The sequence below is a fragment of the Oncorhynchus mykiss genome, chromosome 30 (genome assembly GCF_013265735.2).
Source record: "Oncorhynchus mykiss isolate Arlee chromosome 30, USDA_OmykA_1.1, whole genome shotgun sequence".
Taxonomy (NCBI): domain Eukaryota; kingdom Metazoa; phylum Chordata; class Actinopteri; order Salmoniformes; family Salmonidae; genus Oncorhynchus; species Oncorhynchus mykiss.
The window spans coordinates 45,060,437-45,073,649 of NC_050570.1; the positions used below are offsets into that span (position 1 = coordinate 45,060,437).

Genomic DNA, 13,213 nt, shown 5'->3' on the forward strand with positions numbered 1-13,213 from the left:
TATGTTGCATTACAGCCTGAATTAAAAAATGGATTACATTTAGTTCTCACCCATCTACACACAACATCCCACAATGACAAAGTGAAATCAAGGTTTTTTTTAAAATGTTTGCAAATTGATAGAAAATCAAATACAGAAATATCTAATTTACATAAGTATTTATACACCTTTGCTATGACACCCCAAATTGAGCTCAGGGGCATCCAATTTCCTTTGATCATCCTTGATACACCTGAGGCCAACTCAGTTGTTTGGACATGATTTAGAAAGAGAAACACTCTATACAAGGTCCCACAGTTAACAGTGCATGTCAGAGCGGGAACGATACCATGAAGTCCAAGGAACTGTCCGTAGAGCTCAGAGATAGTATTGTGATGAGGTATATATCTGGGGAAGGGTATAGAGTGCTGAAAGTTTGCAAGAGCAGTGGTCTCCATCATTGGGAAATTGAAAAAAATATGGAACAACCCAGATTCTGCCTACAGCTGTCCGTCCGACCAAACTGGGCAAGAAGGACCTTGGTCAGGGAGGTGACCAAGAACCCAATGACCAATCTGACAATTCCTTGGTTGAGATGGGAAAAAATGTATCCCTTTGGCCTGAATGGAAAGTGTTATGTCTGGAGAAAACCAGGCACAGGTCCTTGCCTGTCAACACCATCCCTATGCTATGCATTTCAATGAATGGAGCCAAATACAGGCAAATCCTTGATGAGAACCTGCTTCAAGAGTGAAAAATCTTAGATTGGGGCGAAGATTTATGTTCCAACAGGACAATAATGACCACAAGCATACAGAGAAAGCAATGCTGGAATGGCTTCAGGACAAGAATGTGAAAGTCATTGAGTGGCCCAGCAAAAGCCCAGACTTGAATCACATTGAACATTTGTGTAAAGACTTGAAGATTGCTGTTTACCGCCGCTCCCATCTAATTTAAGCGCTTGAGAAAATCTGCAAGGAAGAATGGGAGAAAATCCCCAAATTCTGATGTACAAAGCTGATACAGACAATGACACATTCTCCAAGACGACTCAAAGAGGTAATCGTCGCCAAAAGTGAATCCATAACGTATAAACTCAGGGGTGTGAATACTTACGTAAATTAGATATTTCTGTAATTAAAAAATAAATAAAAATTACTTTGTCATTATGAGGTATTGTGTGTAGATGGGTGAGAAATATACATTTAATCAATTTTGAATTCAGGCTTAACAATAAAATGTAGAATAAGTCAAGGGGTATGAAAACTTTAAGGCATTGTATATATTGGATCATCAAAAATGTTACGTGTTTAGAATGGATTTACACTGATGACACATTATCAACCTCGAGTCTAACACTGCACAGAGACCGAGAGAGACAGAGAGAGAGAGAGACAGAGAATGTGGAGATTCAAGTGTTCAATTTTGGGATGTCAGTGAGAAAGTGTGGAAGAATCAATGTGGAGGGAAAAGTGAATGAGAACGTGAAAAAAGGGTGTGAAAGAGAGAATAGGGGGATGAGAAAGAAAGAACGAGAGTGAGAGAGAACAGGGACAGTTGTGTGTTACCTGCTCGCCAGGCTTGATTTGCAGCAGCACACAGAAAGACACAGACAGCAGTGAGTGATGCAATGAGAGCAGCACAGAGAAGGACAGACGGACTCTGTGTGTGTGTGTATATGTGTGTGTATGTGTGTATATATATATATATATATATATATATATATATATATATATATATATATATATATATATATGTGTGTGTGTGTGTGTATATATATATGTGTGTGTGTGTATATGTGCATATACATTTGTGTGTGTGTGTATATGTGCATATACATTTGTGTGTGTGTACCTGGGCCTGCGCATTGGGTTCCAGTCTCAGCAGACAGCCGACCTGTTGGGCCTTGGTCTGGATGACTCCAGCACACACATAGTTCTCTGGGTTAGGATCCACATTCTCCAACAGGGCTGTCCCAAGGCCCAGCAACTAGAGACAAGAGTGGGAGGGTGGGGGGGAGAGAGAAAATGGGAGGGGGTAGAATGTGGTAGACATTCAGCAGGCAAAGGAATTAAATGAATATGCCTAAAGTGTGTGTGTGTGTGTGTGTGTCTACCTTGGCCTTGAGCACTTCTGTGTCCATGCCATGACTGGCCTTGAAGATCTTTTGTGCTTCTTGCTGGGGCCTGAAAAGAGAAGAAGTCATAAATACACACACACGCACCCTCTTACATGCTCGCACCCTACACACACTCGCTCACTGGCTGAGTTGTTTCCAGCGCTGGAAGAAGTCTGCGGCGGCCATCTCTGTGGGTTGGAAGAACTTGTTGATGGTGACAGGCAGCTTGAGAGAGATATTCTGCAGGGCTCCCCCATACCTGAGAGGAACACACACACGCTACTTAATAAACTGAAGATAACAACAACAAAAAATGTTTGCGTGTATGTTTGAGTTACTACTGATCTTCCGTGCGTCATTGCGAGGTGTTTGTATTATATGTTCTGTGTAATATTCTGTGCGCGTGTGCACCTGAACTTGATGTTGAGCAGCGGAGCATCAATGAAGTCGGTCAGACACTCGATATTGATGACTTGCTGCACCTGTGCTCCTCCCTCCACTAGGGGTTCCACTGTTTTGGTCTGCACGTTGAGCTGTGGGAAAGCCAGTCAAGGAGAGGAACAGAGCCGGGACTAGAGACTATACTGGGGGGACTTTAATATTGAATATAGCTATCTATGTGTGTTAAAAAGTATAGACTACAACCCAATGGACACACATAGTAGTGTTGCACAGTACAGTTGTGGCCCAAAGTTTTGAGAATGACAAATATTACATTTCAAAGTCTGCTGCCTCAGTTTGTATGATGGAAATTTGCATATACTCCAGAATGTTATGAAGAGTGATCAGATGAATTTAAATTAATTGCAAAGTCCCTCTTCGCCATGCAAATGAACTGAATCCCCCCAAAACATTTCCACTGCATTTCAGCACTGCCACAAAAGGACCAGCTGACATCATGTCAGTGATTCTCTTGTTTAACACAGGTGTGAGTGTTGACGAGGACAAGGCTGGAGATCACTCTGCCATGCTGATTGAGTTCGAATAACAGACCGAAAGCTTTAACAGCATTCTCAAAAGTGACCACAAATGCGATGAGTGTAATGCTTTTATTATAAAAAGGTGAATTTTAATGGTGAAAATGATCAGCGTTATGTATGCCAGTTAGGCTCTACACCCGTTGTAATGCAGAATAATGTGTTTAAATTTTAAGAAGCTATTTGGCAACATCAGTTATGATGCAAACCTCATCAAAACATATAGGCCTATGGGCAAGGCTACATGAGGTGTGCGACTGTAACCGGTGTGAAATGGCTAGCTAGTTAGCGGGGTGCGCGCTAATAGTGTTTCAAAATCGGTGACGTCACTCACTCGGAGACCTTGAAGTAGTTGTTCCCCTTGCTCTGCAAGGGTCGTGGCTTTTGTGTGGAGTGATGAGTAACGATGCTTCGAGGGTGGCTGTGGTCGATATGTGCAGAGGGTCTCTGGTTCGAGCCCAGGTAGGGACGAGGAGAGGGAGGGTAGCTATACTGTTACATTGATGCTGTTTACCCAGATCACTGGTTGCTGCGGAAAAGGAGGTCGTCAAAAGGGGGGTGAGTGCAACCGGTGTGAAATGGCTAGCTAGTTAGAGGGGGTGCGCGCTAATAGCGTTTCAAATCGGTGACGTCGCTCGCTCCGAGACCTTGAAGCAGTTGTTCCCCTTGCTCTGCAAGGGCCTCAGCTTTAGTGGAGCGATGGGTAACGGTGCTTCGTGGGTATCTGTTGTTGATGTGTGCAGAGGGTCCCTGGTTCGAGCCCAGGTAGGGGCAAGGAGAGGGACGGAAGCAAAAAACTGTTACACGACTATGGTTTGGAAAAAGAAGGTGGACAAAAGCATGTGAAACAGCAGGGCATCATTCACAAGTGAGCAGCTAATATTGTCACCCATCACACTATTCTTGATATAATCTTGTCTTTACATATACTAAATCATATACAGTACCAGTCAAAAGTTTGGACACCTACTCACTCAAGGGTTTTTCTTTATTTTGAATATTTTCTACATTGTAGAATAATAGTGAAGACATCAAAACTATGAAATAACACATATGGAATCATATAGTCACCAAAAAAAGTGTTAAACAAATCAAACTATATTTTATATTATTCAAAGTAGCCACCCTTTGCCTTGATGACAGCTTTGCACACTCCTCCCCCATATGCTGAGCACTTGTCAGGTGCTTTTCCTTCAATCTGTGGTCCAACTCATCCCAAACCATCTCAATTGGGTTGAGGTCAGGTGATTGTGGAGGCCAGGTCATCTGATGCAGCACTCCATCCCTCTCCTTCTTGGTAAAATAACCCTTACAAAGCCTAGAGGTGTGTTGGGTCAATGTCATGTTGAAAAACAAATGATAGTGGGACTAAGTGCAAACCAGATGGGATGGCGTATCGCTTCAGAATGCTGTGATAGCCATGCTGGTTATGTGTACAGTTGAAGTCGGAAGTTTACATACATCTACGTTGGAGTCATTAAACTCGTTTTTCAAACACTCCACAAATGTCTTATATCCGCAGTAAAACGAGTCCTATATCAACATAACCTGAAAGGCCGCTCAGCAAGGAAGCCATTGCTTCAAAACCACCATAAAAAAGCCAGACTACGGTTTGCAACTGCACATGCGAAAAAGATGGTACTTTCTGGAGAAATGTCCTCTGGTCTGATGAAACAAAAATAGAACTGTTTGGCCATAAGGACCATTGTTATGTTTGGCGGAAAAAGGGAAGAAAAAAAGAACACCATCCTAACCGTGAAGAACGGGGGTGGCAGCATCATGTTGTTGGGGTGCTTTGCTGCAGGAGGGACTGGTGCACTTCACAAAATAGATGGCATCACGAGGAAGGAAAATTATGTGGATATATTGAAGCAACATCTCAAGACATCAGTCAGGAAGTTAAAGCTTGGTCACAAATGGGTCTTCCAAATGGACAATGACCCCAAGCATACTATAGAACATTTGTGGGCAGAACTGAAAAAGGGTGTGCGAGCAAGGAGGCCTACAAACCTGACTCAGTTACACCAGCTCTGTCAGGAGAAATGGGCCAAAATTCACCCAACTTATTGTGGGAAGCTTGTGGAAGGCTACCCGAAACGTTTGACCCAAGTTAAACAATTTAAAGGCAATGCTACCAAATACTAATTGAGTGTGTGTAAACTTCTGACCCACTGGGAATGTGATGAAAGAAATAAAAGCTGAAATTAAAATCGCTCTACTATTATTCTAACATTTCACATTCTTAAAATAAAGTGGTGAATATTTACTCTGAAAACGAGAGTTTAAATGTATTTGGCTAAGGTGTATGTAAACTTCCGACTTCAACTATACCTTTAATAAATCACTGACAGTGTCACCAGCAAAGCACCAACACACCTCCTCCATGCTTCACGGTGGGAATCATACATGCAGAGATCTTCTGTTCACCTACTCTGCATCTCACAAAGACACAGATGTTGGAACAAAAATCTAATTTGGATTCATCAGAACAAAGGACAGATTTCCACCGGTCTAATGTCCTTTGCTCGTGTTTCTTGGCCCAAGGAAGTCTCTTTTTCTTATTGGTGTCCTTTAGTAGTGGTTTCTTCGCAGTAATTCGACCATTAAAGCCTGATCAACAGTCTCCTCTGAACAGTTGATGTTGAGATGTGTCGGTTACTTGAACTCTGAAGCATTTATTTGGGCCGAGATGTCTGAGGTGCAGTTAACTCTAATGAACTCATCCTCCGCAGCAGAGTTAACTCTGGGTCTTCCTTTCCTGTGGCAGGCCTCATGAGAGTTTCCTCATAGCGCTTGATGGTTTTTGCGACTGCACTTGAAGAAACTTTCAAAGTTCTTCAAATGTCTTTGCTTATTTAAGCTGCTCTATACATAATATGGACTTGGGTCTTTTACCAAATAGGGTTATCTTCTGTATACCACTCCTTACTTGTCACAACACAACTGATTGGCTCAAACGCATTAAGGAAAGAAATGCCACAAATTAACTTAACAAGGCACACCTGTTAACAGAAATGCTTTCCAGGTGAATACCTCGTGTTGCTGGCCAGTACATGATGCAACAAAATGCCAACATGGCGATTTACAGTTAGCTGGTGTTCTAAAGCCTATTGTTTCCATTCCCCTTTAATACATACATGTCTGTCTCCAAAAAATGTTGACGTAAAAAAAAAAGAAATGTAATGATATTGAACTTAAAAGATGCCCATATACTGAACAGAGCAGCAGCAGCATTTGTCTGGATCATCTGTCATTTTGTGACTTTGGCTAATATACCTTCTTTTTTTGCAGCAGGATCATTTTGGTATCGAGTATCGTGATGGTATCGCGTATTTTGATACTAAACCTGGTATCAGTATCGAAGTCAAAATTCTGCTATTGCTATAGTGTGCAAGATAAGGGTGTGCCAGTGTGTGTGTGTGTGCAAATGCATTGAAGGATATGAGACTGCAGCTCCCCTGGACAGCTGACTGTGGTGTTAAAGCTGACAAACTGCACCGAGGTTTTATTGCCATAGAACAGATACATCCTCCCTAAAAAATATATAAAAAAACATGTTAGAAGATATGTCAAATGGACACATTTAGGTGACATTTCCAAAATAAAACATACAGGTTATAATGCATTATGTACGCTCCCATATTAAGGCTATAGTGCAGCATTTACACACCAACTCATTCCCGTTTATAATGCATTATAATTCATAATAACTACAGTACAACAACATATGGACACAGTCGGTAACTCACCCATCTCAATAGTAAAAGCACATACATACATAAACTCAGCAAAAAAAGAAACGTCCTCTCACTGTCAACTGCGTTTATTTTCAGCAAACTTAGCATGTGTAAATATTTGTATAAAAATACCAAGATTCAACAACAGACAAAAACTGAACAAGTTTCACAGACATGTGACTAGCAGAAATGGAATGGTGTCCCTGAACAAAGGGGGGGTCAAAATCAAAAGTAACAGGCAGTATCTGGTGCGGCCACCAGCTGCATTAAGTACTGCAGTGCATCTCCTCATCATGGACTGCACCAGATTTGCCAGTTCTTGCTGTGAGATGTTCCCCACTCCTCCACCAAGGCACCTGTAAGTTCCCGGACATTTCTGGGGGGGAATGGCCCTAGCCCCCACCCTCCGATCCAACAGGTCCCAGACGTGCTGAATGGGACTGAGATCCGGGCTCTTCGCTGGAAATCACACACAGAACGAGCACTATGGCTGGTGGCATTGTCATACTGGAGGGTCATGTCAGGATGAGCCTGCAGGAAGGGTACCACATGAGGGAGGAGGATGTCTTCCCTGTAAAGCACAGCGTTGAGATTGCCTGCAATGACAACAAGCTCAGTCCAATGATGCTGTGACACACCGCCCCAGACCATGATGGACCCTCCACCTCGATCCTGCTCCAGATTGCAGGCCTTGGTGTAACGCTCATTTCTTCAACAATAAACGCAAATCCAACCATCACCCCTGTTGCCACCCCCGTGCTTCACGGTTGGGACGGTGTTCTTCGGCTTACCAAGCCTCCCGTTTTCCTCCAAACATAACGATGGTCTTCATGGCCAAACAGTTCTATTTTTGTTTCATCAGACCAGAGGACATTTCTCCAAAATGTACCATCTTGTACCATGTGCAGTGGCAAAACATGGCAAACCATAGTCTGGCTTTTTTATGACGGTTTTGGAGCAGTGGCTTCTTCCTTGCTGAGCGGCCCTTAAAGTTATGTCGATATAGGACTCGTTTTACTGTGGATATAGATACTTTTGTACCTGTTTCCTCCAGCATCTTCACAAGGTCCTTTGCTGTTGTTCTGGGATTGATTTGCACTTTTCACACCAAAGTACGTTCATTTCTAGGAGACAGAACACGTCTCCTTCCTGAGCGGTATGTAGGCTGCGTGGTCCCATGGTGTTTATACTTGCGTACTATTGTTTGTAAAGATAAACGTGGTACCTTCAGGTGTTTGGAATTTGCTCCCAAGGATGAACTAGACTTGTGGAGGTCTGCAATTTATTTTCTGGGGTCTTGGCAGATTTCTTTTGATTTTCCCATTATGTCGAGCAAAGAGGCACTGAGGTTGAAGGTCGGCCTTGAAATACCTCCAGAGGTCCACCTCCAATTGACTCAAAGGATGTCAATTAGCCTACCAAAAGCTTCTAAAGCCATCATTTTCTGGAATTTTCCAAACAGTTTAAAGGCACAGTCAACTTAGTGTATGTAAACTTCTGACCCACTGGAATTGTGATACAGTGAATTATAAATGAAATAATCTATCTGTAAACAATTGTTGGAAAAATGACTTGTCATGCACAAAGTAGATGTCCTAACGGACTTACAAGAAATTTGTGGAGTTGATGAAAAACGAGATTGAATGACTCCAACCTAAGTGTATGTAAACTTCCGACTTCAACTGTACATACACACGTGCAAATACACCCATGCCGTAGCCAAGATATGCATTATGCTCACTCACCCAGCATCTAATGCATTATAGAAACTGAAGCGTACCTTACCACTGAATAAACATTCTGTATACTAAAATGGACATGACAAAGCTAGGATGTGAACACAAATACTAAATGACGTCATCTATTACATTCTGTGCACGCTCAGAGGTACTTACCAATGCTATAGAATAGCACAGACATCAATTCAAATAGGTTTAAGCATATAGGTTAATGTATTTCACACGGGACTGATCTGCATGAAAAGGGTTAATACTTCAAGGGAAGAATCCTAACTTGAAACCCACACATAACGCAATCTCCCAGAACTCACATCAATGTGACAAATGTGACTTATAGGATTCAAGCATCTCCCCGCATTGTCTAGTAGCCCAAACTCACCCAGGTTCTGGCGGTACTCAGACTTGATGCCGATCTGAAGCAGCTGGTTCTCAAACAACACACCGTTGTTCTTACACACAAATCTGACAGGAGAGAGAGAGGGAGAAAGTGAGTGAGAATGAACGTGTTAGGATTTATCATCATGTAGCATTTGCTGCTTATAACATGTCAATCAAGTGGCACATACACTACCTATAAGTCATTGGAACTCTGCAGTCATGCCATCATATCGCAATATCAATTCACTTTGCAGACAAACATACGTATCTTACCATACGTGAATGACTTAACATAAGACGTCAGTGACATCTACACAAGTTGGTTTTGTTTCAATCCAGTAGGTTGTTAGATACCTTTGCTCAAGAGTGACAGAACCCAAAAACAAGCCAGCCCCGCCGGAAAGAGAGAGATAGGAGGAGCGAGAGAAAGCTCTTACTTGTTGAGAAGCTCATCTGACTCGGGCAGAGGAGGGGCAGGATCCTCAGAGGCCACAGTAGGGGGAGCAGAGCTGAGAGGAGGAAGGAGGGATGGAGAAAGGATGGATGAGGAGAGGTGGATGACAGCACCCACAGAAAATGGCAGGGGGTGTGAGAGAATGTAAAATGTGTTTGAAGGGGATAAAATGAATTACAGATAGAAAAAGGGATAGAGAGAGGAGGAGGAAAAGAGTGTGTCAAGCGAGACCCAAAGCAGTGAGGCATGACAAACAGGAGAAGAGAAGGAGAAGAGAAAAAGCAGAGGTGGGTTAGTATGAGCACTTAGATCCAATTAATCAAAACTGACAGTATTAACAAAAACAATGAAAAGTATTTTGCTTGTAAACATTTGTGTGTGGTACATGCATGTATGAATAAACAGCATAGGTAGACTACAATAACATAATCCAACAACCCACATGCAATAGAGGGTATGTGTGTCCATGTGACTAGTTTAAGGTTGAGGTGCCCATGCAGCCTCCCTAAATAGCTTTAGATTAGAACAACAGTGTTCATATGTGTGTTTGGGTGCAACATGACAGTCAGCCATCTTATTGCTGGCCCCTTACTCCGAGTCACCAGGACCCTCCACCAATGGGGAGTCAGAGGCCTCGGGAGCGTGAAGAGCGCTGCCAATGTCCAATCACAATCGAGGACAAGAGACACACAAGCACGCACGTTGCCGGACCAAGCACGCACGCACACACACACACACAAAAACACAGAGAAGGAGAAATAGAAAAGGGGAAGGAGAGAAAGTAAGAAAATAGAAAGACAGTCACATACACAGCAAGATAAAAAGAGAACAGACAAGATTACACATAGAAGACGCAGAGTGACTGATAGAATGACTGATAAAGACAGAGACAGAGGACCAGCACATATCACAGACAGCAAGCACCACAAGAATAAAACAACGCTCATTTTCAAGAGCAAGCTTCATATTCTACCACAGTGCATCTGGACAACTAAAACACATAACAGCCACACCACAAACATCAAGTATCCACTAGACACTGATCTTAGGTCAGTTTTGAATTTATCCCCAAGGGTAGGCTTGGAGTGGGGGTAATCTAGGCTGATTCCAGATCTGTGTCTATGGGAGTCTTCTAGTCACAGGGTGAACATTCACCTCAGGAAGCCGTCGTCGTTCACGCCAGCAGAAGTGGCAGAAGGCCCCGCCTCTGAAAACACATCAACCAATAGGCTGCCTGCACTGGGAGTGGCCCCACTAGCAGGAGCGGTCGAACGAAGGCCAAGCAGATCTGCTGAAGGGGAGGGGGTGGACTGGAAGACAAAGAAAGATGGACAGGGAACAGAGAGAGAAAGGATAGAGGGAAAGAGAGAGCGAAAACAGAGAGAGAGAGAACAGAGAACGAGAACGAGCGAGCGAGCACAAGAGAGAGAGAGCGAGAACAGAGAGAGAGAGAGAGGAGAACAGAGAGAGAGAGAGAGAGAGAGGAGAACAGAGAGAGAGAGCGAGAACAGAGAGAGCGAGAACAGAGAGAGAGGAGAACAGAGAGAGAGAGAGGAGAACAGAGAGAGAGAGAGCGAGAGGAGAACAGAGAGAGAGAGAGAGAGAGAGAGAGAGGAGAACAGAGAGAGAGAGAGAGAGGAGAACAGAGAGAGAGAGAGAGAGAGAGAGAGAGGAGAACAGAGAGAGAGAGAGAGAGAGAGGAGAACAGAGAGAGAGAGCGAGAACAGAGAGAGCGAGAACAGAGAGAGAGGAGAACAGAGAGAGAGAGAGGAGAACAGAGAGAGAGAGAGCGAGAGGAGAACAGAGAGAGAGAGAGAGAGAGAGAGAGAGGAGAACAGAGAGAGAGAGAGAGAGGAGAACAGAGAGAGAGAGAGAGAGAGAGAGAGAGGAGAACAGAGAGAGAGAGAGAGAGAGAAAGAGAGAGGAGAACAGAGAGAGAGAGCGAGCGAGAACAGAGAGAGCGAGAACAGAGAGAGAATGAGAACGAGCGAGCGAGCACGAGAGCGAGAACAGAGAGAGAGGAGAGAACAGCGAGCAAGAGAGAAAGCGAGAGAGAGAGTGAACAGAGAGAGACATCATTTGTATAATAGCAGTGCTTTGAGAATATATTGCTCAATATTAAGTAAATCCATTACACAGACCGTGATTGTGTTTTTTCCAAAGCAATCACCATCTCTTTCAACTGCTGCCAGTCTTTGAATTGTCAGAACAGAAATTACAAGATTGCAATAACAGTATTATAACATCACGTTTTTTTTAACACTCATTTGTGTGTGTGGACTGAAAGTGGGTCTCAGAGATTAACCCTGACTGTGGATTTACGACAGATTGGTGAGAAACAACATCCCATTCCATGATTAGTGTCTGTCAGTCAGTACCAGGGAGAACCAATCTCCAGTTTCTTTAAAGAAAAAATGTAGTATTCTAGGTTGCATTAGTATTTTTGTACCAGAAAGCAGTAAATTAACTAGAGACAGATATTTGGTGCCATGTAAATCTTGATGTCTGTTGCATGAGAGCAAAATGTGCCTTTGTATAAATGATCTCATATGTGATTTGTCATGAAAATCCAGGAGGATGGACTTTGTTATAAAATGCTGTGGCTTAGTCCTGCTGGCTGGGGTCTCAACGAATCACCTACGGGTGACCTCATTGACAAGCTCCATTACTGCAGTAATTAAATAATAACGCTAACTTGCTTTGAAGAAATTTAAAAGTCTCTCCTTTTGATTACAATAATTCCACGACAATTTTGGTGACGAGGATGGGATGATGAACTTCATTTCTCTGATTGTTCCCAGTGAAATTCAGGTTAACCGTGTGCATTAGATGCAGCTGGGGAAAGACACTCTCCCCTATTTGGAGCAGATCGGATCCCCACATGGCTGGGAGCGTCAGCTGAATGGATACATCATTTTGACACGAATTGGATTAGGGAGGAGACTTTTTTCTTCTTCAATTGAATTTGAAAGTGCACAATTGATAGTACTAGTTAGACATTACATTGAACGTTGACGTCGGAGTGGACAATCAATAAGTGATAGGCTAACAAATTTTTGAAATAACAAAACAAAACATAAAAGCCCCTGTTGAGGGTACTCTCAGAGCGAGGTCTTCCTTAAGATGGCCACAACTGGGGTAACTAGCAGGACTGAGTTGAGTTGATAAGAGTGTTCTTAAGTGAGGTATCAGTTGCGGACTTCCAAAAGTCCAGATCCGTGGTACTGGTTGATCACAGTAGGACTGGTGAGGTTAATGTATTGATCGAGGAACCAGAGTGCGGGTGACGCCTTGCGAGGGCATTTGGCTTACTGAAGTTAAAATTATAACATGAAATGTTTTGATAAATTAGTTAAACAGGTATGACCTGGGTTACAATTGTTGAGAGGTTATTGTGAGTATTTGTTGTTGGGACCACTAATTAGGTAATCATTTGATAATGTTATGTGTTTTCCTGTTCATATAGACAGGGTTTGAAATCAGGTGTGGGTAATCTTTGTAGAAGCGTTCTGACCAAGTCTGACCAAGTCTGTGTGAGTGGTCTGACCATTCCTCTGTGGATGGTTATTTAGTCATGTTCTGTGTGAGCATTTGATCACTCCTGTGTGGATGATCATTAAGGTTCTGTGTAAGCCTGAGATAAATAATAATTAGGAGATAAGTTAATGATATGCAATGGTTTAAAATAGTTAGGTACATATGTGAAAGCTGTAAACCAAATGTACCTATAGAAGTAAGAAAATATTCCGTCAGGCGATAAATATTAAGTGTGTTTGGGAACAGGGCTGTGTGAATGTGATATGAAAGTTCTGTGAGTGTGGAAATAAGAT

The 13,213-nt window shown here is 42.8% G+C and overlaps 1 protein-coding gene across 8 annotated transcripts in view; it reads right to left on the minus strand.

Moving 5' to 3' along the window:
* LOC110521915 (AP-2 complex subunit alpha-2) overlaps window positions 1-13,213 on the minus strand; it is a 67,718-nt gene that overhangs the window by 2,420 nt on the left and 52,085 nt on the right. For 2 of the 8 annotated variants that reach the window (XM_021599869.2, XM_021599868.2), the window contains 10 exons: window positions 10,539-10,693; window positions 9,976-10,035; window positions 9,367-9,438; window positions 8,931-9,013; window positions 6,519-6,608; window positions 2,510-2,633; window positions 2,241-2,357; window positions 2,096-2,165; window positions 1,834-1,968; window positions 1,548-1,559 (listed from right to left, as the gene is read on the minus strand). In XM_021599869.2, the coding sequence (XP_021455544.1) occupies window positions 1,548-1,559; window positions 1,834-1,968; window positions 2,096-2,165; window positions 2,241-2,357; window positions 2,510-2,633; window positions 6,519-6,608; window positions 8,931-9,013; window positions 9,367-9,438; window positions 9,976-10,035; window positions 10,539-10,693 (918 nt within the window). Of the gene's footprint in view, window positions 1-1,547; window positions 1,560-1,833; window positions 1,969-2,095; window positions 2,166-2,240; window positions 2,358-2,509; window positions 2,634-5,972; window positions 6,609-8,930; window positions 9,014-9,366; window positions 9,439-9,975; window positions 10,036-10,538; window positions 10,694-13,213 lie in introns of those variants that run through there. The other 6 variants (XM_021599871.2, XM_021599870.2, XM_021599873.2 and 3 more) reach the window with 6 other exon arrangements.